The sequence below is a fragment of the Bubalus bubalis genome, chromosome 11 (genome assembly GCF_019923935.1).
Source record: "Bubalus bubalis isolate 160015118507 breed Murrah chromosome 11, NDDB_SH_1, whole genome shotgun sequence".
Lineage (NCBI taxonomy): Eukaryota > Metazoa > Chordata > Mammalia > Artiodactyla > Bovidae > Bubalus > Bubalus bubalis.
The window spans coordinates 41556192-41584051 of record NC_059167.1 but is presented as its reverse complement, the minus strand read 5'-3'; the positions used below and the strand labels follow the sequence as shown (position 1 = coordinate 41584051).

Sequence of the window (27860 nt, the reverse complement as noted above, 5' to 3'; positions counted from 1 at the left end):
AACCTTCCAGTGAGGAATTCATGTCTGAAGTCTGGAACCAGTGTTAGATAGGACTGACTCAGATTTTCCTAGCATTTTCTAGTGTGCCTTGATTTTGCTGGTGTCACTCAGAAAACACTGTATTTGCATATACCCTGAATCTTTGCAGTTCTCATATGTAAGAATTCCATAGAGTATCTTGGCAAAACAAAGAGGAAAAACAAACCCAAACAGTGTTGAAAACTGTAAATTAAAATTCATGTTCCATTATGTTTTATAAAGATTGAAAAATGACATACCAATGTGAGTCTGTTAGATTAAAATATTTACATTTGTCTCAATAAGTTAGAAAGAAAATAGGAAATAAACCTAAATTTCTTTCTTTGTTACATAACATGGAAGTTTTAATTTTTTAAGTAAAAGATTATGTTGCTGTGATCTTTCAGTCTCAACTGTAAGATGTATATAGTCATAAAAGTCTTGATGTGTGTTGTATAAGATTAAATTAAATTATTGAATAAATTTTGTCATGACTTGATGGAAAATTATGCAGCAATTAAGGTCATGTTTTGGAATAGTATTTACATGGGAAAATGATTTGGGCAATATTAAGTAAAAAAAAAAGCAGGATTCAAATTTGACTGTTGGGTATAATTCCAATTTTGTGATAAAACAAGCTTACATATAAAATTATGTAGGATAATATAAGAAATCAGGTTTCTCTAGGTGCCATTATATGTGATTTTTATTTTCTTATTTATATGTTACTGCCTTGTTCTAAGTAACTGAAATAATTATTTTTGAATCACAGAAATATATAAAAGATGTGAAGTAAGCCAGAAAGAAAAATACCAATACAGTATACTAACGCATATATATGGAATTTAGAAAGATGGTAACAATAACCCTGTGTATGAGACAGCAAAAGAGACACTGATGTATAGAACAGTCTTATGGACTCTGTGGGAGAGGGAGAGGGTGGGAAGATTTGGGAGAATGGCATTGAAACATGTAAAATATCATGTATGAAACAAGTTGCCAGTCCAGGTTCGATGCACGATGCTGGATGCTTGGGACTGGTGCACTGGGACGACCCAGAGGGATGGTGTGGGGAGGGAGGAGGGAGGAGGGTTCAGGATGGGGAACACATGTATACCTGTGGCAGATTCATTTTGATATTTGGCAGAACTAATACAATTATGTAAAATTTAAAAATAAAAAAAAATAAAAAATAAACAACATCTATCAGAGAAGTATTTATTAAATGCCCTTAATGAAGCGACTTAGCAGCAGCAGCAGTATTTGGGGGTTTCCTGGTGGCTCAGGCAGTAAAGAATCTGCCTGCAATGCAGGCAACCCAGATTTGATCTCTGGGTCAGGAAGATCCCCTGGAGAAGGGAATGGCTACCCACTCCAGTATTCTTGCCTGGAGAATGCTACGGACAGAGGGGGCTGGCGGGCTACAGTCCATGGAAACGCAAAAAATTTAACATGACTGAGTGACTACCCCACATAAGTACTATTGGGAAGAACTGAGCCAAAGAAAGAATGATGGCTTAAGCATTTGACTGTGTCCAGGCACTTACTGTGTTTAGGAGCAACTTGGTTGTATACCACCATGGTGCTGAGTGACTTCTTTATTGACAGAATGAAATGAGGGCAAAGATTTTATTCAACAGCTCAAGCACTTTTGGATTCTTGTTTGAATACAGTGTCTATGGAAGACAATAGTAGATTTTTAATAGATCTGGCATATTATGAAGGATATTAAAATATACTTAGAATTTGACAATATAAAAAGCTAATCAGGTAAAAAAATGTGGAAACAGAAAAAGACAATAGTAAACTGAGGAAGTATCAGGAAATAGGGCTGGAAAGAAGGGCAGGGGCAGCAAAGGTCTAAGGCTAGTTTTCTGAAAAGATAACGCTAGTGCTGTTTATGTACCACCAATTACACAACTTCTGACCTGTTTGCATATTCCTGACTAGTGTTTACTTAATATTTTTCTTTATATTTAAAGTTCTTTTATTCATTCTCATCATAGCAAACACACCTATGAAATTATGAGTCTGGTGTGTTTGTATTTTTTAATAATACAAATTAAAATTAATATGTAACTATTAAAACCATATGATATAAAACTGCTTTGCATCCCATCATAGCACACTTTGGTAAGCACTGGAGTAGAGAGACAGAGATGTGGAGATAAGGACTTGACTTTTGGACCATTCTGCCTATCTCTCAAGTGCTGCCGTAATTTGGGCTGGTTTTCTTGCTATACTTGACTGGATGAAGCTTTGTGTTTGGAATTTCCTAGAAGGCTCATCTTCCAGCAAAGGCATTAGGGCAGTGCCATTGACCACAGGTGACCCATTCTAGCAAGATAGAAGGGAGAGTGAGGAAGAACATTTAGTGATGGGGAGCAGATGGGGTCGCAATTGCAACAGAGAGAAAGGAGGAAGAAATACACAGGATGGGGGTCTGCCAACTGGTAAGAGTCAGCTGTTGCCCAAATACTGTCATGGTTCAGCCTGTTCACTCTTGTGGGTATGGTGATAAAGAGTTGTCCTGAGTGAATTTCATCTCCTGTCCCCTGAACTACTTGGAGAAAGAAAAAAGAACATCAAGATGAAAATATAGCCCAGTCACACCCAGTGATTTTCATGAACCTGTAGAATTCAGTGGTGAAAGGAACTTAAATGGGGTCACTTAGTCCACCCCTGGACTCATAGGAAATGCTCTATCTGTGCACTTCCGCAAATGACGTGAGGAAGCATGCAGTGTTGGCTTGTGGATAGGAGCCCAAGAGTCTTGCCAAAGCCCAGCCTCCCTTATCTGCCAAGACCACTGTAGAACAGAAAGGGCCATTATGGCCCAGATTTCCACTACAGGGAGGCTGCCGATGGCCTGGCTTTGGTCCGCTGTGCTCGCTATATCATAATCTTTCTTGTTTGCTGGCTGCTGAATCCAGATTGACTTTCTCCCTTTAGAAAAAAAAAAAAAAGGAGATTTTATATTGGGCAAGAATACTTGAAAATGGAACTTCTCCTGGGGTCTCAGCTTATCCCTGTTTGCTTTAAGATGATCCATTTGTCTATGGGGTATGGTGATTTCAGATCAGTGCCCTCTGTTTTAAATATCCGATGTCTTTTGCAGAGCTAACTGTTTTGGTGGTTGTTTTTGTTTTGAATGAGGTTTTTTTTTGTTTGTTTGCTTTTTTGTGTGTGTGTTTGAAGTAAGATGGACCCAATCAAAAGAAACAAATAACTATTTCCGTTTTTCAAGAAACTCCAGAGAAAAAGGTGTGCTGACTTGCCTTGTTGCAAGTTTGAAATTCTTTGTTTTCGCCAACCTAAATAATAATAGACTGTAAGCTTAATGAAGGCAGGGGTTTGATCTCTTTTAATCACCAAAGCATCTATATAAAGCATGGGAACTGATTTGTAATAGTTCCTGATACATTTTCTTGGGTGAATGAATGTGTAAATAACATTATTGTGTCATTTTTGGATAGCATGTCCCAGTTGTAAAGTATTTTCCATTAGCTCATCTGATCCTCACAACAGCATCTTCAAAGTGGATAGAATCTGATATTTTTATCCTCATTGTGTAGATGAGGTACATGCAGTTCAGAAGTGGAATGGTGTACCCCAGGCTTCACATGGAAGTTGGTGATGTGTGGTTCTTTCTATTCCTGAAGACCATTTTGCAATTCGGAATCCAGCAAGATGGGTCCAGCTGTTCTTCTGTGTGAATCTTCCTGCTTTTCTAGACCTTCACGGAATTCTCCTTTTTTATTTTCAGATTACAGGACAGGTCCATGTTTTACTGTGATCAGCAACCAGATGTGCCAGGGACAGCTCAGCGGGATTGTCTGCACGAAAACGCTCTGCTGTGCCACGGTCGGCCGCGCCTGGGGCCACCCCTGTGAGATGTGTCCCGCCCAGCCCCACCCCTGTCGCCGCGGCTTCATTCCAAATATCCGCACAGGAGCTTGTCAAGGTAAAGCCCGGGCCAGTGGAGTTATTAATGGATCCATCTTATTTGCTCTGGAGAGCCATTCTCCAGTGAAGTTGGAGAGAATGGAAAAGCAGTGTCAGAGGCATAACTTCACGATTTCGCTGACGGCATGATCTCCAGCTTAGGCATTAGGAGCGTGGCTCAGGAGAGAGCAGCTGGCCCCTCTGGACTTTTTCCTTGCCAGCAGTCCCCCTACCCCCCCGCTCTGACCCCCAAAGTGTTTCCCAGGAGTGATATGATTCTGTTTACAGCAATGTTGTACATTATAGTAATCCTGTGTATAAACATGAAACAAAATTTGTGAACAAGGTAGTTTGTTTTTCTTAGTTTTTTTTTTCCCCCTTCGTTTGAAATTGTTGGAGTTCCTCTGTCTCATGGGTTGTACTTAGTTGACCTGAAAAAAATTGTTCCTCTCTCCATTTTACATGCTACATTATGCTTTTTCTTTTTTATAAAACAAGTCAGAAATAAATTAGGATTTGTTTCACAGTTTTAAATATCCCCAGATGTCGCCCGCTCGCTTCTTCTCCTGCCTCCCATAGAAGCCCTTACTCTGTTTTTGGCTTTTACTCCTGTTCTTCCAGCTGTACAAATTCTTTTATTGTCTGGATGTCTGGCAGGAAATAGGAGGAAGTGAACAGAGGCAGCTCTCCACTAAACTGATGGGCCTGAAAACTTCCAGCCTGTATCTGTTTCCTTTAGACATCTTCAGTGCTTTTTTAGAAAGTTGCAGTATTTTCAGAAAATTCAAGGTATGCTTTTCAGAGGCACATAGATCCTAGTTTGGTTTTGTTCTGTATGTCAATTCTAAGGATAATGTGCAATGAAACAGAGCTTGAGCTTAATCACATAGTTCTGTGGAGCTCCTTTAAATTATACTTCAATAAATTCTATTTCACATGAACACTGTCAATCCTGGCCCTTTGAATGTATCCTTCTGAATGTTAGGAGTAGCAGGAAGTCACTTTGAAACCCTAGAGTCGCAAAAGGGTAGATTGTACAATTTTATGTAACAAAGAGTAAGTTTCATTCTGCTTTTCCTCTGGCGCCTTCATATTTTTCTCATCCTTGGAAAGTCTTAGGGAGTTTTGAAAAAAATCGTTGGCCTTGGTGTTCTGAAGATGGCTAATACCTCTGAACTCACCAACAGTGACCAGAAAGCCAGATTTGAGGGCCCCGCTGCCTGTCCATGAGCCCTAGACAGAGGCCGAGGTGCTGAGAGAATCTGGGGGAAGAGAGTAAAGAGAGGGAGGGAAATGCTGCTTCTCCATAGCTTTGATATTCGTTTTGTACAATCCAGACTTTTACACCGTTTTCTTTCTGTTCCTTTCTGACTCTGCTATTCAACATCCAAGGGAAAAAAGAGTTTTTTTATAAGAAGAAAATTCATGAAAACCCATGGAATCAAAATGGCACTTATAGTACCAGTTTGAGAATGAAATTCTTCATGCCTTTTTTAGGAAAGAATCTGTTATCAGCTTGGGACACTGTTTTGCTGCTAGTGTTTTTAGTCCTTAGTCTAGATGTGAGGGGCTGTGGGCAATAATGGGCTCAGAGAAGAGTTTATTCTATCTTCAGTCTTGGAATATATGACCAGCGGAGTGTCCTCATACGTATTTCCTCTTGGCTGGAAATTATGATTGAAAGACTATCTAGTTTTGCTTCCATGTCCAATTTTAATTTCAAATAACATTTTAATGAACACATTCAGCATATCAAGAGTGGAAAATTCTGGTGTAAGACAAAATTGAGATCAGCTATAAAAGATAATCTAATTATACTCACATGTTGTCATTGATTTGTGAGGCCAGGACATTTCATTTAAAACAGCAAATGACAATTTAAACCAAAATAAATTGTTGTTCAGGCAGCAACCCTCTTGCAACATGGCAACTTGTTTCAAAAACACAGATTACTAGAGATTTTACAATTGGCAATTGCTCTCTCACTTCACACAATGAAGAGCAAAACTAAAAGGTAAATAGGCTTCCATGTTTCCAAAAAAATACCCAGAGGAAGAAAAGTTAGACTGCTTCCCTAGGGTTTTTTATTAAACCAGAGTTTCGTGTGTTATGGATGAAGAGATTAAGAGGGTATACATGTACATTTACCAGCATCTTTCTAATGAGCCTGGAATGATAACTTTTGCTCCTGGAAAGTTAATATTTGGGGTTCCAGGTAGGACCACAGTTATTTCTTGAGTGCTGAGGGTTTAGCAGTGAACGAACAGAAAAACTGCACTCTGGAATCTTGTATTGAAAACATCAAAACAAAGCAAACAGATATTTATTAGGTCAGCTGGTGATTGGTCCTATGGGAAAACATGAAAGAGTAAGGAGAAGTGGTGAGTGATGGGGAGCAAGGTGGGGGGCATGGAGAGGGTCCTCTGCTGCAGGAGAGCAGAGATCTGATGGGGGGCGGGGACAGCATGAGCCGTGCAGCTCTGTGGAGGAAGGGTAGTCCAGCCAGGGGCCCCTACTGCCAAGCCCTGAGGCAGGAGCAACTTTGCTGTATTTGAAGAACGGCAGGGAAGCCAGTGTGGATGGAGAGGAGAGAGAAAGGGAGAAGGTTAGGAGATGAGGTCAGAGCATAGAAGGGTCAGTTAGACTCTTGCAGGACTTAGCATGGAGCTGGGACAGGAGCCGACTTACCTTTAAAAAAGTTCCCTCTGGTGGCTGCTCTGCTCTCTCTTCTTGGCTTAATTGCCTGGGTTGTTTAATTTTTATTGTGCAAGACAATTCTCCAGAATTTACAGTGAACATTTTCCATTTCATTTGTATAAAAACATGAGCTGTCTCATGTAGTCTGAGTGATCTCATTCAAGTAAATTCTGTTTGAACTGAATCACTCAATATAACTCTTAAAGACAGTGTTACTATAGAAATGTGTTGCATTTTGACTCTAAGGATTTCTCAAATACCTCTAGTTATCGCTGTCAATCTTTTCTTTATCGTATCCTTATACTCTGCCACATGCATAATAAAGCTCACAAAAGTTAGTACCAACATGCCCCTGTGTATGAGGAAAGATGGAAGATGGGGAAATAAAAGAATACCTGTGACTTCTAATAGAGCATTACTGACAATGTTACTCAAATTATTCATTTTGTATAATGTAATTGGGAGAAACGGTTTCTCTCATCATGTTCCAACTGTGGTGATGGACAGATAATGCATTGATATAAATGTGATAACTGTGGACAAACTATCATATTTTCTTCTGCAATGAATTTGATATGAATTTCTTTCTCTCTGTCTCGCTCACTTCTAAAATCTGACAGATGTGGACGAATGCCAGGCCATCCCTGGGCTCTGTCAAGGAGGAAATTGCATTAATACTGTTGGGTCTTTTGAGTGCAAATGCCCTGCTGGACACAAATTTAATGAAGTGTCACAAAAATGTGAAGGTAAGAAATATCGTGCTTTGCAGTTAAGGGGTGGAGGGGCGGACAAAACCCACATCAGTGATAAGCTATTTTCAAATTGTTCCTAAATCCTTCTGTCTTGGTTATTCCTGTGAATGTGTAAATAGAATATTCTTACCAGGAATAATATGCCTTTCTGCTATTGAACCAGAAAAAGCCTGCAGCTTTTTCCATTTTTATAGACCTAAAGTAAGAGATCCATCTGAATCAAATTAAATATTAAAACATGAAATGTTCTTGAACCAATATCTGGGTTAAAATGTTCAAGACACATGTTTTTGCATAGTTCTAGAGACATGAATTTGAATTTGATCATTACATATCATTCAGAATGACATATCTTCTGTTGTTTTTCTAGTTAAAATGTATGTTTGATTTTTTTTCCTCCCTGTGGAGAGATCTACTAACTCATCTATTTATGCTCCTGGTACAAGTTTAGGATTTTCTTTTCTTCCTATCAAATGGAAACTTTTTAATGTTAATCAAACAGAAAAATAACTTGAGGTAAATTTATATATTTGAATTTATAGATTGAACTTTTAAAAATGTGTGTACGGAGAATGTGTTCATATTCACCATTTCTGCTCTTTGCCAAAATGAGGCCTGGCTTCCAAGTGTAATAAATATATTTTTTTTCATGAGAGGGAAACATCCAGGAAATAAGTAGGCAGCATTGAATTCTTTTCTTTAGTGAGTTCATGTATCATATATATGTAATAGCATTCTCAAGGCAACATCTCTCATCAACCTGAGCACAAAAGACCTTTTCCTTCATTCTCCACTCACTGTCTTTGGGGTGAGAGAAGGTTTCATTTTGAGGCAAGCTCTTTTGTTGAAAGCAGTTGCTGTTGTATCTATACTCCTAAAACCTAGCAATGAGGAAAACATACTAAGTCATTTGTCAGGAATTGGATCATTAATCTTTCCTTGTTGATGGCCAGGGTATATCATATGTGCAAAAGGCAGCTTTAAATATGAGTTACATTTAAGAAGTTTAACATCTACTTGCCCTGAAACTGAATAATCTGTGATAAAACCATCTTTATGGGTTCGATTTGTTTTTAAGTTATTAATCATCCTATAATTTGTAATGATATGTTCTTGAACATGATATAAACAGGTGAGATAGCTGTGAAAATACTTCGGTTCTTTCTAAGGAAGTAGGGCTTCTTAAAAACATTGTTTCAAGCCAACAAAGTTGACTCCATAGGCTAATGTATTTTAGAAGTTATATTGTGGATTAAGTTAGAAGTGGAGAATGTTGATACTGAAAGGGCAAAGAATTTACTTGGTTTTACCCTTTTACATTATAAATTAAGAAATTGTCTTGGGTGTGTTAAGTGCCCTAAGTCGTCAGATAGTGCTAAAACTTCTTTTGATTCACACTCTGGTGCTTGTTGTATCATATTATATTGTCTTTTTTTCCTGGATGCAAGTCATGGCTCCTACTTTAATAACAATATTTCTTAATATTTTGGAACATTTAAAATATTATGGTATAGATTTCCAGGTAGTATCATATATATCTTTTATGACATTCATAAGCTTTATGGTTTATCGTGTGAAAAATCCACATCAACAATGTGTCATTTTTAGGCTTTTTCAGCTTATTATATTCAGCTTCAAGACATGTAGTTAGCTTTAGGGCAATATGCTACATATGACTTATCCAGTCTGTGTTTTGTTTTTGGGATTATAATAGCTTCCAGTTTCAACTAGAAATGTTTTCCTGTGACCCTTGCTTTCATTCAGACCAGTGAATCTGCATCAGTCAGGATTGCTCGTTTCCTCTCATTGTGAACTAGACAGAAGATGCACACATTTAATGCTCAGACTGAAAGAAAAGTGATTCAAAATTCTTTCATTAATGCTAAGAAATCTATTAGTCTGTCCAATGAACCAAAAATTCAGTCTGAAAATTACTTAATCCTTTTCCACAAATATGTTTTTTTCTGGCTACATATTGAAGTCAGTAGCCAGATAAAAACAGAATACTTTTGGCTAGACCTTTTTTTTTTTTCTTTGCCATCTCCTGTTACATTAAATTCAGATGATGGTTTTTTCTACTTCCTTTTCATTTTTTCTATGCAAAATTGACATAAGAAGGGACTATCCCATTAGTACTATATGGACTGTGACCTGGAGACTGTTTGGGCACTGTTGCCTTGTCTAACTCTGGTAGGAAAGTAGTCAGAACATCCTCTGAGAATGCTTGGTGAGGGGTCTCCTCCTTCGACTTCCTGGCTCTGGCAGTGGGGTCATCTCCAGGTGGTAAATAGAAGGATTTCTGGAAAATCTGGCACCCATCACAGAGAATATCAAAAGCCCACATGTCCCCTAGGAAGATGGTCAGGCTGTGGGCTAGGGAGTGTTCTGTGCCCTTGTCAAAATGGTTCCAGTACCTTTACCATTACTTTGAGTGGCTTTTAAATGTAATTTCCTCTTGCTATGGAGAGGAAGGAACTGGGTGCTTGGAAGCCCAGAGTCATTTTTTACAATTCAATCAAAAATTGGTTTTAGCCAATTTATAAGATGCCAACCTCCACACCCTCAGTGATGGCAAAAGCAGCTTTGTGTAACATCCTTCTTTTGCAGAATGCTACCTTACTTCTTAAAATATCCTCCTTTTCCCAAAACTTTTTGGAAAATCATGTGCCAAGTTTTATAGCAACATGTTCAATTTAGGTACCTTTGAAATATAAATTAACAAACTGGAGCAATTAAATAAAAGTGATTAAATTTCCATAAATTTAAAAAGAAAAAGATTAAAATTTATAGCTATGATTTGAGAAAAAGGGAAGCAGAGTTCATGCCCACCTTTGTTGTTGATTTTTCCAGTGACTCTAGAGTGTGCACGCTGAAAGAACACACGAGCCTTTTCTTTTTGAAAACCAAGTCCGTATTTGCATAGGTTACTGTGGGAGGAAATTAAGAAATAAAAAGTGTAATTAAAGGATTACATTTTATTTCTGGAAGAAGTCCCTTGGATTCCTAATTAACCACTAATATTTTGGGATTTAGATTATCGCCAGCCCAGCCTTTAGCAATTATAACACTGCATGATGCAAAGGACTTTTTCAAAATGCAGCTCTTAAGTCTGTGCACTCCCTAGTATGTGAGCCAAAAACCTTAAGACTTCCCCTTTCTAAAATAATGGCATATTTATCCGATTCAGGGGCTCTCATCCACCCAGGAATTCTCCTTGGTGCCACTTAATACATTGCTATTGATCGGGCTCCATCCTCCACAGCTGGGGCAGGCCCTGACTCACTGTTCAAGCTCCCCGGTTCCCATCCAGTTGCTGAGCAGAAACTCTGTGATAGAGGCACAGGAGCCCTGGGAATAAGGTAGACCAGCCCTGGCAGTGTCCCTCCTCCTGTGTGTGATCTTGGACAAGTCAGCTACCAGCTCTGAGTTACATCAGCTTTCAAATGAGGAGGTTGAATAAGGTGGTATCTGGGCGTTCTTTCCAGTTCTGCAATCAGGCCTCCATCTTCACATTTCTCACTGTTTCTCTCAGTTGGGATCAGACAGCTGGTGCTGCATGAATAAGGAACCATGCAAACTGGCAAGCATGGTGTGACTATAAATTACAAATAAGGCTGATGTGGGGTTTTTTGACATGACTTGAAGAATTAGCTTGTTAGCTTTGTAGTCACCTATTTTACACTGGATTTCAGGTGTCTAATAAAGCAATAATAATAATCTCACAGGCTCGGTGGCACTTAAAATTATTAGTGTCACATAATGCTTTTGAACAACTGCCACACTTTTTAGTTCATTTTTTTCTTTTTTTTATCTTACTTTTTAAAATTATTTTATTTTATTTTTAACTTTACAATATTGTATTGGTTTTGCCATGTATCAACGTTTTTTTCTTATTTTATTAGTAATCTAGACAGTCAGGATCTAGAGAGTCATGTTAACTGGTTTCCCCCGTCTCTCAGTCATTTCGACATCTGTGATCCTGGATGAAGCTCCCAGATGCTTGTCTCAGAACTGGGACCCAACTCCATCTACCTGCCTTCCACCTCCTTCCTCCCATCCTGCTAAAGGAGTCCCAGGATAGGGAAAAGGCCGAGGGATGGGAAGACTGCCTGGAGAGAGCAGATGAAACAGAGAGATAACAAGGAAGAACAACAAAGACCGGGGCAGTAAATCAGGAGGAATGGGACTGGCCATCTGTGCCTCTTCCTAGGTCCCCAGCAAGAAGCCAGGGAGGCCAAGGGTATGCTGCATCCCAGCAGCTCTGTCCTGCCCCAGGGAGACAGGGCGAGCTATTCAGAGCACAGAAGTAGCTCTTCTCAGCCAAGTTCTACTCCCCACCAAACCCCCTCAAAATGGGTTTACTGTTGTGGCTGGCATTTGATACAGATTGGTTTTAGTTGATCAATTGATACAAATGATCAATCAGTTGATCATTGATACAAAAATGCTGAGAAATCCACTGATCTCAAGTTCTCTCCTATGTGGGATCCCTGTTGTTCTATTAAAAGAAGATAAACTCAGTGTGCTAAGAGCCTGGAAAAATAATAGTACGAATGAGTTTCAGAGTATCAGTGATTTTGATTCAGATGCTTTATTTCAGACTTTCCCTGTCAGGGATTCTCACCACAGCCTGCTCATGGAATCACAACTCACTCCACTGCCAGGAAGTGACGAGACTGAGAAGCGGGTGGTTCAGGAAAGTGCAAAAGCCCTAGACTCAGGAAGGGAAAGGGTGTGTCACCGAGGAGGGGATGTTGAAGGGGATTCAGAACCATTTAATAAGCTCCTTCAAATTGAACAATTTGACCTGGTACTCTAGCTTTACTTTTGTGAACAGCAAAGAGCTACACACTACTGCGTGTTTCCTGACCTGCTGACCTTTGAAGGTGTGCATCTAGGTGGGAACCCTGCCTTTCCTCCCTGGCCAGCCCCCGGCAGCTGAAGACTTGGGTTTAACATCACTTTATACATGAACCTCTTTGTTCTTGCTTTGGGTTTTATTCATGCCAGTTTTCTCAAGGCCTAAGTGGAATGCACCAGAATTATAGAAATCAGGTTCTATGATCATGCCGATAGTGTGAGGGTTAGATGAGTTGACATATAATGCATTTGGACTATGCCTGACACTCAATAAAAATTAACTCTGATTATTGCTGTGTTGTCTTAAGGGTCCAAGTCTAAAGTAGCCAGCATGTGAAAGGAGATGTTTCCTCCACCTGGCCAAAATTAATTCTTGTTTTTAAATAACTTTTTTCCTGATATACCCTATCCACTTGAATAACCTCTTTGGATATTGATGTCTGTTAAGTGACCTTAATGAGGATGACAGCAGTCTTTTTTACAAACACATAGAAAAATGTTTCTTTTAATAGATACTATCTGCTCACATAATTTTTGAGAGGTGAAGTTATGTGACTCAGACATTAACTTTTAGGGATACTTTGAGAAAGGTGCACTTGTCTTAATACTTTTGTGTTATAACCTCGTCTCTTCTTTAAGTGAGGTTGTTGGATGCTCTAAACTCTTTGATATAGCTGTTTGGCTTTTTGTTGGTTTTCGGTAGCAGTGTGACTGGTAAATACAGAAGGACTGATGTTAAAGAACTGCCTTAAAATGATGCTTGAGATTATGGTTAGAGAAGGACTGATGTTGAAGCTGAAGCTTTAATACTTTGGCCACCTGATGCGAAGAGCCAACTCATTGGAAAAGACACTGATGCTGGGAAAGACTGAGGACAAGAGAAGAAGGGGGCAACAGAGGATGAGATGGTTGGATGGCATCACTAATTCAATGGACATGAGTTTGAGCGAACTCAGGGAGATAGTGAAGGGCAGGGAAGCCTGGCGTGCTGCAGTTCATGGGATCGCAGAGAGTTGGACACAAGAGTGACTGAACAATAAGGTTATGCCAGTTCAGGACTCTCAGGCTCTGTCCTTGGCTGTTTCTCTGCTTGACTTTCACCGACTCCACAGTGATGTTTATATCCGTCAGAGTAGAATATGCACCTTTTCCCTTACACAGCTTCACAAGGACGATCTGTCTGGGTTAGCGCTGACTCTAACGTAAGCAGTGACATATTGGTCGGTTTAGCCTCTAACCTAGCCTAGAAGAATAGGGGTTTTGCTTTTAAGAAGGTTAAACTGCATGGAAACAGTGTCACTGCTGTCTTTTTGACTAACCTGGTGAACTTGAGTCAGAAGACACACTTAGAACTCTTATTTTGTTTTGCCAGTGAAGAGCAGTCCTGAACCTAGAGAAGAAAGGCTCTTATTTTTAAACACCTCACAGTGGCAGTCTAGCCATTGCAGTGTTCCAGGAAGCTTGGGTCAGACTGTCCCTCTCCCTAGGTCAGTGCAGAAAGCCCCACTTGTCTTAGAGAAGAGGCCATGCAGATACCTGGGGCTTTGAGTTCACTTTTAGCCCAAGGAGGAAGCCTTCAATTTCTTCTCTCCCCTCACTGGTACGCATCTATTGACAACTGTCAGTGTCTGATTGTGGCTCTTGCAAAGCTCTCCTTGAAGGAAATGGTCAGATTTGTCCTAAGCAACTCCCACTGCTTCCTTAAGGAGACCCAGTGGCCTCAGGCCCTGAGGACTAACCACAGCTCTGACCTCAGCCGACCCCACAGGGCACTGGGGGATTTAAGTGGTTTTCATAGTTGTATCCTTTGGAGCGAGATGACCAGACCACTATTCCTCCTCTACAATCAGCCAGTGGATGTGGGCGCCTGGGAAGGATGTAAGCTCAGATGAGACAGCCCTCGGAGCTCAGGCAGTCCCGAGAGAAGCTGAGAGCTGGAGGCCATCTCCGGACGGCACTCCCAGATCTGGGACAAGTCATTCCCTGAAAGGGTATCTGGTGAAGCGTCTCAATGTCTGCCACAATTCACTCCCTGAACCCACAGAAAATCATCATAGTGCCAGTTTGGGAGCCCCTGAGAACACCAAGTTGGCCATGTCTTGGTCAGCAGTCAGACCACATGGTCTTCTCTGTAGGGTTTCAGAATCTGTGGAAAAGCAGATCTAAAATTCAGGAAGGGATGCAGAACATAGAGTGAATAGAAAGGGAGCTTAACTCAATGCAAAACATGAAAAGGGAAAACAAAATTTTAAGCAAAATATTGGAAACTTTAGCATGCTGTAAAGGACTTGAAACAATTTTAGATTTTAAAGGCAAAATTTCTTTCATTTTGTTCTAATCTTGCAAATTTGGTAAATTTCTTGGGTAAACCTGTGTGGAAATAAGAAGAACCCTGACTTTGAATTAATAATTCCATGGGCAGGTTTTTGTTTTGTTTTGTTTTGTTTCCCTCGTGGTGCTGGGAAAGATTGAGGGCAGAAGGAGAAGAGGGTGTCAGAAGATGAGATGGTTCGACAGCATCACTGATGCAATGCACATGAACTTGGGCAAACTCTGGGAGATGGTGAAGGACAGAGAGGCCTGGCGTGCTGCAGTCCATGGGGTCACAAAGAGTTGGACATGACTGGGTGATTGATCAAGTACAGGCAGCTTTTATTCTATAAAGATCACTGTTTCTGGGGACACAATTTGACAAGCCTTAAACTCTGAATTCTTGGAATGATGGACGGTTTTATACTGTGTCCTAAGAATACTGAAGCTCTTCTTTTCATTCCAGATATTGACGAATGCAGCACTATTCCTGGAATCTGTGATGGGGGCGAATGTACGAACACAGTCAGCAGTTACTTTTGCAAATGTCCCCCTGGTTTTTACACCTCTCCAGACGGTACCAGATGCATAGGTAGGTGTGATTATAAACAGCATGCAGTTTCTCTAAATCAGATCTGTAAGAAACATCATCCTAAACAGCTTGTCAAGGGAGATCCATATGCTTACTTGAAGTAAAATGTACTTTCATGAAGATCTATTAAATAGTTGACTATTCTCTTAAAGAACAGAGGCGCCTGCAGTCTTGCTTTGAAATTTCTACCTCCCATAAAGAGATGGTCCAGGAGACCCTACAGATATACTCAGTGTGAAATTAACTTTGCAGCAATGTGACTGTCAGACCTGGAATCCATCCTCAACACTTCTCTCTCTTTACCCCCACCTTCAGTCATTTCCTGGGACCTATGTTAATTCAGGTCGGAAGTTTTTCAGTAATCTCTTCATTGCTATCCATGCTTTGTGGTTTCCCTACAATCCACCTTCTTAGATTTATCTTCCTAAAATGATGCTTTGATTAAATAACTCTCTTGCTCAAGAACCTCTGGTAGTTTTCCACTAGGATTTGGTAATTAGTGGTTTTCAATTTATGTCCCACGGAATCTTCATGGGGCTGCATAGCCCTCTAGGATTGCTAGGATGGGCGAGGGGGGCAGGAAAAAAGGGGTAGGCTGAGTGGAAAAGTTTCCTGCCACCCCCACCCCCATACACACATGCTAGGCAATTTTCCTTTTATCTGGATGGGTGTTAGGCTTCCATGTAAAACATCAATTAAACAAGAGGTTCTGTTGTAAAAAAAAAAAAAAAGAGAGAGAGAGAGAGATTTGACAATTGCTGGATTTAATAGTTTCTGAGACTTCCTTCAAAGTCTAGTATTCTCAAATAAAGTTGGAGTTTAAGAATGCACAGCCCAGTAGTGAAGGAGCTGCACTCTCTGACCCCTTCCCACCCTCAGACTAGTCTCCCCTTCTCATCCCCAAAATGGGCCATTCATAGCAATTCCTTCATTCATGTTGCAGCACTCAGGATATACCCCCCAACTCTAGCCTCCTTTCAACTTCTCCTCAGATTCTCTGTCTTTGAAGGTGTCCCAGATCAGCTTACCTAAGTGATTTCTACCCCCATCCCAAACCTAAGGATACACTCATTATACATGGTTTTATAGGGAAATTCTGTGTTTCTAAGTGTTTTTATCTCTGTAATGAATAAGATAGTTCTCCTTAAGAAACACTGACTGCTATCCTTATGTTCCTGGTGGTGGTTCTCAGCACAAGTCCTGACATGTGGTAGGCACTCAGTAAGTATTTGAATATCGACATAAGTGATTTCTTATTATAAGGGCAAAGGTAGGAAGCCTGTGGTGAAAGGCCCTGGAGAAAAATGAATGCTATCGTTTGATGTTTGTTTCTGGCTCAAAATTTCAAAGACAGCTTCACATCCTCACCGCAGGCCACGAATTTCAGACCAAAACAGAATTGCACCAAAATCCTAAATTCCTTTTTAGTTAGTCACACATAATAAAAGCTGAGGGCAGTCTCCCAGTTGACATTTGAATAAGATCAACTCATGAGGGAAGCATATCTGGGTTTTTCCTAGAAACGATGGTCGTGGTGCCTGGATGGCCTAGTTTTCCAGAATCTATCCATAGATCTTGGAATTGCATAAAAGGATGGCAAGTACAGTTCATGTAGCTCCTTTTTCTCCCCATACTATCCCAATGAGCACATGACCTCCAGTGCATATGCTTAGCAGAAGTTCTTTCCTGGCCAGATAATAGGTAGACTTTTTTTGTTGTTGTTAACCTTCAAAGAGCGCAAATGGCATTAAAATGATTAGCTTTAATCATTTTAACACATTTACATATCAGAGAGTTTGCATTTTTAAAGTTCTTTCCTTTCTGCCTGATATATCCACACTAACTCTTTTTACGAAAGGAGGGAACTAGGATTCCTGGGTCACCTCCTAGGTGTGAAGTATTTTATGGAAATTATATGACTTAATGTTCAAAACAGTACTGTAGAAGGGGAAAAGCCAAGGTTTAAGAAATTTAGATAAATAATTTGGTCTAGTTGTTTAAGCAGTTAATAAATGAGGTAGCTCATATTCCGACTTAGGCTGAGTTCGCAGTCCAGACCCCACCCACTGCTTCTGACCCCTCCCAAATGAACACTGGATGCAGTAAACCTTTGCTTTCCATACCCCTAGGCAAGCGCCGTTTCTGCCTCCTTGGAACTGCATGGTACCCAGAATTAGCAACTTGCTGTATAGAATGATCCCAATGACATTTCTGCCTTCTCTACTGCTGATATTTCCTGCCTTGGTAAACCACAAAGACCCCTAAAATTATCCCCAGTGACAAGAAAATATGTATAGTCTCCAACTTATGAACAAATCCAAGGTTTGTTGGCAAGTTGATTGCTTGGAATTAGTAAATCTAACCAGTAGGAAAGCCCATGTATAGATCATGGAGTGTAGTATCTTCCTTAGACATCTCTTTGAACCACGGCGTGCTGCGTTTCATGGGGTCGCAAAGAGTCGGACACGACTAGGCGACTGATCTGATCTGATTCCACCTGTTACCTTCTGTTATCATGTTCAGCAACTCTCAGGTCTCACCAGTCCCAACTCTCCCTTTGTCCTGAAAGATATTGCAGTCTTATTGCATTTTATTTTTCGCTCTGTGATCTTCCTTTGGCACTTTATAGTACTTTTCGTAGGGTTGTCTTTTCATATTACTGTGTTCCGTCTCATCAATTCCTAGGAGTCTTAAGATGCTATGTACCTAGCATGGGCCTCACAGCTCCTAGCTCCCTGTTGGCCACACTAGTGTTAATGATTGGTTAGGAGAAACCTGTTGACAGGCTAGGATGACCTGCAAACACACATTTAATCCATCATATATTTGTTTTGATGTAATGTGATTTCTGGGTTTGGAGAGTAAGGCCAGGTGATTCAGAAGTGGAGAAAAGAAGAAAATTTCCTTCTCCTCTTCTGCCAAGTGTCTTGGCCAGGTCTACAGTTCCTCCAGCCTCCCTTTTCTCCAGGGGATCTTCCCAACTCCCAGCAATTGAACCCCAGTCTCCTGCATTGCAGGCAGATTCTTTGCCATCTGAGCCACCAGGGAAGTCAACCTCCCTTTACCTCCTCCAAATCTTACCATTCTTTCCCCTCAGTTCCAATTCCTATAAATCTTTAGATTACGTTAATGCCACCCCATATCCTCTGGGCAAAGTGATCTAGCACCAGATCCTTTGATACTGCCATCTGATGGCAAAACTTCAGGCTGGTGTGTCCAAGGGTTAGTTCCCTCTGAATGGTTTCTGCTTTTCACAAATCTTCCCATTGGTTTTCTTTACAGTTATAAGTTATGTGAATGTGTATTCTCTTAACAGAACCCCTCCTTCAAAATAAAAAGAAAGAAAAACTAGTAAACTGATTATTGTAGATGCAGGTACCATTTATAAATCAGGACCTGCCAGCAACCCAAATGTGGTTGGTAATTGTTCCAGCCTCAGCATTCACCATTTTGTTCAGAAGTCTCTGACCAACTGATTTATCATATAAGTCAGCCAGCTGGGCAGTAAAATAATATCATAGATAATTTGCAAAATAATAGACATTAGCTCATTAGGAGTTTGCAGTTGGCAGCTGTAGGTCTCAGTTTTACTCTGAAAGATAGCCCACACTGAAAATTGTATATACAAATTTTGGTCAAGTGTTTATACTGGGTTTTGACCACCACATTCACTTGAAGCTGGGATATAAGCCAGTTTTTGAACATCTCTTCCCATTCTTAACAGTCTTTGGCTTTCATGCCCAAAATATTAATTCTGAAGTATATGATGTATTAGTGGCTTTAAGGCAATGCAAATTAGGAAGCAGGAAATTCTGTTTCTCCCCCTTCTTCCTAGGGGAGATGCCACCCATATCTCCACAGAGCATTCTTTGTCTTCACTCCCCTCCATTCATTTATCCTGGATCAAACTTGTTCTGCCTCTTTGCTGAGACTGTTTGTCTGACCAAAGGTGCAGGAGCTGGGACCACAAAAAATTTCTGGAAAGCATACTCATACATGCTAGTGGTTTTAAGTACTTTTTAGAAATAATCTCATATCCTTTAAAGCTGACCCACAATTTTCTCTTAATGATTTGTCTAGGTTTGTTGTAGCCATCTTCACTTGACATTAATAATTTAAGTGTTTCAAAGTTAGCCTTGGTTTTTTCCTTGTCTTTCATTAATTTATTGCAACCTGTAAGATTTTAAGGCTTTGTGTTTTCAAGAGTGATGTCAGTCTCTCAGTCGTATCCAACTCTTTGCGACCCCATGAATTGCAGCACACCAGGCCTCCCTGTCCATCACCAACTCCTGGAGTTCACTCAAACTCACGTCCATCGAGTCAGTGATGCCATCCAGCAATCTCATCCTCTGCTGTCCCCTTCTCCTCCTGCCCCCAATCCCTCCCAGCATCAGAGTCTTTTCCAATGAGTCAACTCTTCGCACGAGGTGGCCAAAGTACTGGAGTTTTAGCTTTAGCATCATTCCTTCCAAAGAACATCCAGGGCTGATCTCCTTCAGAATGGACTGGTTGGATCTCCTTGCAGTCCAAGGGACTCTCAAGAGTCTTCTCCAACACCACAGTTCAAAAGCATCAATTCTTTGGCGCTCAGCCTTCTTCACAGTCCAACTCTCACATCCATACATGAGCACTGGAAAAACCATAGCCTTGACTAGACGGACCTTTGTTGGCAAAGTAATGTCTCTGCTTTTCAATATGCTATCAAGAATGATGTAGATGAAAGCAATTATGGGTCTGATCCTCTCTGATCAAATGACGGTTAATGTGCAGACTTACAGGAAACATCAGGACAGGTTTTTTACTATAAACAAATTCTTCACCTTACGGAAGGATTTCCCAATTGTATTCCTTCATATGACAAAATACTGGTTCAATTCAGTTCAGTCGCTCAGTCAGCCCGACTCTACATTTAAAATATTGGTTACATTTCAAAAGTTTATTTTATAGAACTGTACAGAGATACGTTTTACTTGGAGAGGTATACCCCTAACATATGATGGATCAGGGTGTTCTACAGTTGGCTCCCTGCCTCTGCTACTCCATGGCATGACCTCAAAGGGTCGTGGAACAGTTAGGTTTTCCTTTGTCGTGGGCTCTTTTCTGGGAGCTCAGAGTTGTACGTCAGTGCTGTCAGAACAGTCAGACATGATGTAACCCTGTAAAAGTTATATATATACACACACATATATATAGACTTTCCTGGTGGCTCAGTGGTAAAGAATCTGCCTGCCAATTCAAGGAACATGGGTTTGATCCCTGATCCGGGATGATCACTCATGCTGCGGAGCAACTAAGCCTTTGTTCTGAGACTGTGCTCTAGAGCCCGTGAGCTGCCAGTACTGAAGCCCGTGTGCCTAGAGCCTGTGCTCCACGTAAGAGAACAACTGCAGTGAGAAGCGCACATACCACAACGAAGATTAACCCCCACTGTGCACAACTAGAGAAAGCCAGGCACAGCAACGAAGGCCTGGCACAGCCATAAATAAATCTTTTTAAAAAGTGATAGAAACATCTTCCTCTGTTGCTTTGAGAAGATACCTTTCTGCCAAAATAAACTTTTAATTCCTTTAAGAATTATTGTATCCTTTAGCACTAAGAACTTGCAACTGTGTACATTTTGAACTTGTATCTCATTAGTGCCTTATCAAATCTGTTAGGGCCTCAGGACCAAAGGAAATCTTGCCTAACAAGTGTTGGATCTGACTGCAGAGTGGCTCATTCCTTTTCAAAAAAACAATCTCACAAGTCTGACAGTTTCAGATTGAAAAATAAGATCTTTTAGAAATGTAGACTATCATGCAGACTTCATATTGTTTTAAAATAGATTGGTATCAACATTTGCCTAAAATGGCTCAAATTAAGTGGTTTGAAAGAAAGGACAATACAGTCTCCCTTCAGTATAGAGACACGACTCTGTCACCGCCAGGGATTTTCTTCATCTCTCTTTTCCGATGGTCCATATGGTTATAATCATTCGTCCCCACCTTGGGGATGGAATGCAGGACTTGGGCCAAGCGCCCCAGCCTTAGGGGCAGAAGGTGTGAGACAGAGGAACAGAGGAACGGGAGCATTGTTCCCGGTGCAGGGCGCACAGCTTCCCTTCCAGGGCACTGCTGCTTCCGTCAGTCTGTTCACCCCGCCCCAGCCCCAGAGGGAAATGTGGAGGTGTGGGGGCAGGAGAGAGTCTTCCCTAAGTTTGATCTCAGTGACGCGAGTGTGGGGGTTTCTTTGTCTTCTCAGATGTCCGCCCAGGATACTGTTACACGGCTCTGGCAAATGGGCGCTGTTCTAACCAGCTGCCACAGTCCATCACCAAGATGCAGTGCTGCTGTGACGTCGGCCGGTGCTGGTCTCCCGGGGTCACAGTCGCCCCTGAGATGTGTCCCATCAGAGCAACTGGTAAGAGCCCTTCCGTTTATCCACAGAGCATCTCATCTCAACCCCTGCAAGCCCTAGTGATAACGTGCATGCTGCAGTTCTAGTGGAAACCGGGGTAAGTGAATAAGATTTCAGAAAATAACAGAGAGGACCTTCAGAGAAATTTCCCCAGGTAGTGAACAGGGGAAACACAGAGGTCTGTACACATGACACTGTTCTCAGGTACTTAGAATCTTACTTAGCTTGCGAATTACCACTGGCTAGCAACCTGACCAGTCTGGAAGAACTGGCTCTTCCTTATCCTCATGTATTTCTTTCGGCTCCTGTGTAGTGCTCAAAAGCTCACTAGAATAAGAGTCAACTCATTCAGAGCCTTTCAGGTGAGTTATTGTGGATATAAATTTCTTCCTGCCCTAATATTTGACACTCCCCTCTTCTTCCTTGCCAAGTAGTCCTATTGATCTTTTTGTTTGTTTGTTTTGCTTTGATTCCTCTTCCATGTCTTATTCATTTCCATGTAAAGCTCATTTTCTCTCATCTGGACTATTTGAGTAGCCTCCTACCTGGTCTCTGTGAAGTCCACAGCTGCCACAGAACATTTTCCAAAGCCTAACTCAACGGAAATTCAGTTTTAAAAAATTGTGTCTGGGGAAAATGTAGAGAAAGATATCCACAAAATTTTTCTCAGGATAAACTCAGGCTTATCTAGTGGTCCAAGTCACTCCATTTCTTGAAAATAAAATTTTACTTGTTAGCCAAAAAGTCTCCAAATCTGATCCCGGTTCATCTTTTAATTCTTGTTCTTTGTAGTAGCTTTATTATATAATTTAGCTTTCCTTGAACCCAGCCTGTGCATTTCTCAACTCAAGCATCCTTTCTTCTCAAACTTCTCCTCAGTTCAGGTCCTTACTCCCCACTCCTCACCCCTACCACCTCTACCTGTTATATGCCCTCTTGTTGGTTAAGCTCCCACTCAGATATGACCTAATGCACGCACATCCCAAGATAGCCGCAGCGGAAAGTGCTTCCTTCTAGCTCAGTGCTCTAGGTTTGTACTGTTGCTATGATACAGATACCAGCTGCTCAGCTTTGGGCCCGTCTGTGTTCCTGTATTGCTTTTTTGCTAACTGATAAATTTCACTGGGGGGTCTCAGTCATCATTACAGTGCCACATTCCTTCCACTTTTTTAACACTTCACCAGTACTTGGCAAAAACTTACTGATGGGAGGCATTCGGGTAGTGTACAACTTATTAGGTGACATTTTTCCCACCAGTTGTAAGCAAAAACTGGGGTTATAGTTTCTTCTCAGTCTGGTTCCTGAAAGTGTGTTTCAATCAGGAAATTTTAGGAGAGAAAGTCAATATGAGAATGGATGAATGCAGAGTTAATGAAATACTTCAGAGTGTGCTATTCACAGACTATGAATGCCCCAAGATCATGGATTATAGACCTGCTCACAGCTGTTATTTTTAAATTTCTGTTTATTGAGAATTATATACATGGATTAAAAAAGCAAGAAAGTCTTTTCAGTATATTTTAACATATAATAAGCTATATATTGCCATATATTTTGACTGTCTACAGCCTAAAAATATAATGCTGCCTCCTTAGTTCATTAGGGGGACCATATAGTAGATCATTGTTTAGAAGCACATGAAGTCTTTCCACTAAGACATACAGCATGGATATCAGGAGAATTGCTTTTTAAATATATATGTTAACTTAGGAATCAGCAGCATTGATGTGAATTCTTTCCTGTCTCGATCAGGCCTTGAATAGAAGAAGGAGGACTAGAGTAGGCGTATGTACCTGAAGACTTACTTTAGGGCACAGGGAGCAGAAGGCCTGGTACCCCTCTGTGACTTTCCAGGGAGCTGCTCTCCCAGGGGTACCACTGAAAGATGTCCAACCCCAAGATAGGCTCAGAGTAGAGCAAATGGATAGAGCAAGCTAATTTTCAGGTAGATGTGTGTATTTGCTCTTTGTTTGTTCAGATGTTCCATACCAATACCACAGAGCTCTAGGTTCTTAATTCATGAAGAATGATAACATGAGAAGGATTATTTCAGATTGGTCAGCTTTTCACTTAAAAAAAAAAAATCAGTTTCATCACCAAGTTAAATAGAGATAGAAAAGATGGACATCAGTTGAACAAAATTAGCCCCATGTTGCTGATTCTGAATGGATTCTCAATGGAAAGTTCCTAAACTAAAGTAGGAAAAAGTACAGAACCCAGACTGACATACTATCATGGAGAGGTTAAGATGAATTTAATGGCATGCTTGGGCTTCCCTGGTGCCTCAGTGGTAAAGAATCTGCCTGCAATGGTGGAGACCCAGGTTTAATCCCTGGATAGAGAAGATCCCCTGGAGAAGGGAATGGCAACCCACTCCAGTATTCTTACCTGGAGAATTCCCATGGACAGAAGAACCTGGCAGGCTATAGTCCATGGGGTCACAAAGAGTCAGACATGACTGAGCGACTGACACACTCTAAAATAATATAACCAAATTAGCAGAAATGCTGATAAGCTATCCAACTTCTTTTATAGGAATCCTAAAAGACCTTTAAAAAAGAAGATTGATTGGTTCTTGGAAGCTAAGTACAATTGCAATTCAACTAAACCTATCATAGTTAATAAATTCCTCTTGTGTGCAATTTTCCAGGTAAGGCTGAGAGTAGGAATTAATTGTGAGTTAGGTATGATCCTTGGTTAAAATGCTGCACAGTCTTAGTGGTAGGAAGTTGTAAGAAAGCAAGTAGCCAGGAAATGATAGATATGGCACATCCAGGTAATAATTCTATAATAAAGATCACTGTGATTTGAAAACAGGGATTGTAGCATTCTGATTCAGGGAAGCATAAACAACATATAAATCCTTTCCAAATACAGTCAGGCATTACTGAATCTCTGTGGATTAAAATTCCAGATCAATAATGCAGTAGGAAAATTCTCTGAAAACATAATCTGAGTTGGAAATGTCAGATATGATTGAAAAAGTTTCAGTAATGGATCAGAAAATAACAACAAAGTACATGGTAGCTAGGTATGTTTAGCCAACTGTTAATGGAAAATATGTCCAATGAGGTTGAAATATGCATACATTCAGTAATGCATATTACTATGTCATTGAATAAGTCAGATTTTAGTCCACAAGGAAAATAAAAATACTAGCCTAATTTCTATTAATGGATGAAGGTAGCATGGAAAGTATCTATGGGAGAACTCCTGTGTGACAGAGGTAATACAATCATCAACATCCTGGAAAGAGAGGAAAAAAGAAAATTTAAAAGTCATATAGTTTACTTTTTGAAGTGAACTATGACAAAATACGGCTATTTGTAGGAAACATGAAAATGGATAGTTAAGTAAATACCTTTCTCAAAACTTGAATCCTGCTTAAAAATACCAGTTTGGAAGTCTCCCTCCCTGCTCCCCCCACCCCCTGAAATGTGCCACAAGTCTAAACATGAGTTAGTCTAATAAAGAACTGGCATTGTGGAAAGAAGGAATCAGTCTGTATGTGCAGTCATAGGGGAAACAGTTGATCATCACCCTTGGTGCTCCTTCTGCCCCGTGGGCTGTTTCTTCTCTGTCACTTTTTTGTCTTGTACAAATAGGTTTTCATCAGGGCTCTGTCTCCTTACTCCCTTCTCTTCACTTTCCACACCTTCCTCATGGGAGCTCACCCATGCCCATGACTTTAAACACCAGCTGTCCACTGATAACCCCCAAACTGAGCAGCAGCCCTGACTTGTTCTCTAGGCTTCAAACTCTCTTATAAAACTGCTATGTGACATCTCCATGTGGATGTCTGATATCTCAGAATTCATCTGTTCAGCTTTTGGCTTCTATTCACCAAACCTGCCCCCATCACAGTTTTTCCCATCTCAGCAGACGGCGCCAACATCAACCTTGTTTCTCAAGTGGAAAACTACAACTCACTCCTAATTTCCTGTTCTCCTCAGCTATGACTTTCCTATGATTTCCTATTCCCTTATTTACTGACATTTACTCCTTCCCTGAGCACAATCCATTGATCTTATCTCTAAATATGCTTCAAATGTGGTTACTTCTGTCCGGTTCCATCATTAGCTCCCCGGTCCAGCCATCCTTATCTTGCCTTTGGTCTTCTGCAGCAGCCTCGTCTCTCTCTGGTACATTCTCCAGATCCAATGAGAATGATCTTCTGAAAATGTTCATCTGATCATGCCTCATCCCCACTAAAGACCACCAGCAGCTTTCCAATGTACATCAAATAAATCATGTGTTCTTTAGAGCCCTGTGGGAGCCATGGGTGGGAAGACTGGGTGGAGATCATGGTATCTTATTCTATTCTACCTCGAGGTCAGTTTTGACATAGGTAAAGACTCATGGTGGTAAGTTGCTGTGTGGTTGTGGTTGCTGCTCTAGGTATTAGGGATGGGAATGAAGTCTGTTGGCTTTTTGCCTTTTCTTCAGTTGACCTATGTCATTTGTGGATCAGTTTTATTCAGAATTCCTTTAAACAGTAAGGGTGATTCCCATGGGCCTGTGACATATGCTGCAGCTCAGCTATTGCATTGTGTTTTTTCCAGAGGATTTCAACAAGCTGTGCTCCGTCCCTATGGTAATTCCCGAGAGGCCAGGATATCCTCCTCCACCCCTTGGCCCCGTTCCTCCTGTTCAGCCTGTCCCTCCTGGCTTTCCTCCTGGGCCTCAAATCATGATCCCTCGACCACCAGTGGAATATCCGTATCCATCGCGGGAACCACCGAGTAAGAATTCAAAAAGTCATCCAGTTACTTTTCTTGCATTAATTAGGTTAATTTTGTTGTCATTGTTTATGCTGCTTAAGTCATTAAATTTAGAATTCTTAAATATTTTGTTTACACAGTCTCATGTATAAAGTTCTCAACTGGCCTATTGCATAGAGGAAAATGGACAGTTTCATATTCTCCAGAAATTAGCATCCTTTTGTTATTGATATTGTGGGAGAGATTTAAATCTGATTCATAGAGGGGAGGTGTAAAATTACACTTTGGGTTATATATCATGCAAAGCAATTTTGCAAGTAGTTAAATATTAAGCTTTTCCCGCCAACTGGTGGCTTGAACATGAGGCAGAGAGGGAGGAGGGAGAAACGGGCAGAGGAGCAGGCCACTGCTGGCCTGCAGTACCTGGCTGCATGTGCCGGGATGCACACGTACTCTCTGTAGGCAGGAATGGAAACACTCTCTGTTGGTACCAGATAAACTTTGCCCAGCGAGTGTCCTCCTTCCTTTAAGGTTCAGCATCTTCCTTGTTATTACGGAATTCAGTGCTGATGAAAGATGCTCTAATTTTAAATAATTTTAATGGGGTCTCATGCTGTTCTTTTAGGGGTGCTACCAGTCAACGTCACTGATTACTGCCAGCTCTTTCGCTATCTCTGTCAAAATGGACGCTGCATCCCAACCCCCGGGAGCTACCGGTGTGAGTGCAACAAAGGATTCCAGCTGGACCTCCGTGGGGAATGCATTGGTACGTGAGGAACCACTGGGCTGGCACCGAGAGGCTGCTGCAGCTCTGCCCATGACTGGATAGGTTTTCTATGGCTGCTGTAACAGATTGCCTCAAACTTAGTGGCTTTAAATCAGCACAGATTTATTATCTTATGTTTCTATAGGTTAGAAGTCTGACATAGTTCTTACCGGGCTAAAATCAAGGTGTCAGCAGGGCTGTGTTCCTTATGGAGGCTCTTGGAGAGAATCCAAGTCTCTGCCTGTTTCCTTGGCTGAAGGGCTGTTTGTTCATCTTCAAAGCCAGCAGTGTAGCTTCTTCAGATTTCTCTCTAACTCAGGTTCTCTCTTCTAATACTCTCCTTCGTGTTTAAGTATCTTTGTGATTACACTGGACCCAGCTGTATTTTGGGCTTCCCTGGGGGCTTAGTTGGTAAAGAATCTGCCTGCAATGTGGGAGACCTGGGTTCGATTCCTGGGTTGGAAAGATCCCTGGAGAAGGGCATGGCAACCCACTCCAGCATTATTTCCTGGAGAATCCTTATGGACAGAGGAACCTGGTAGGCTATAGTCCATGGGGTCACAAAGAGTCGGACACAACTGAGTGACTAAGCACAGCCCAGCACAGCACAGCTGTGTATTTCAGGAGGAATGGGTATTCTACCAACTAGTAGCTTAACTTAACTCCCCTTGCCATGTAGTGTATTCACAGGTTCTGGGGATTAGGACATGAACATGTTTGTGGGGGCATTCTTATGCCTACTGTTGTTTCTTGTTGTTTAGTTGCTAAGACGAGTCCGACTCTTGCAACACCATGGACTGTAG

General features: G+C 41.0%; 1 protein-coding gene across 1 annotated transcript in view; it reads left to right on the top strand.

The window, feature by feature from the left end:
- FBN1 (fibrillin 1) overlaps positions 1-27860 on the top strand; it is a 264477-nt gene that overhangs the window by 118677 nt on the left and 117940 nt on the right. Inside the window, exons 7-12 of the mRNA XM_025295542.3 lie at positions 3785-3982; positions 7281-7406; positions 15049-15174; positions 21415-21573; positions 26133-26312; positions 26917-27057. Of these exons, the coding sequence (XP_025151327.3) occupies positions 3785-3982; positions 7281-7406; positions 15049-15174; positions 21415-21573; positions 26133-26312; positions 26917-27057 (930 nt within the window). The remainder of the gene's footprint in view (positions 1-3784; positions 3983-7280; positions 7407-15048; positions 15175-21414; positions 21574-26132; positions 26313-26916; positions 27058-27860) is intronic.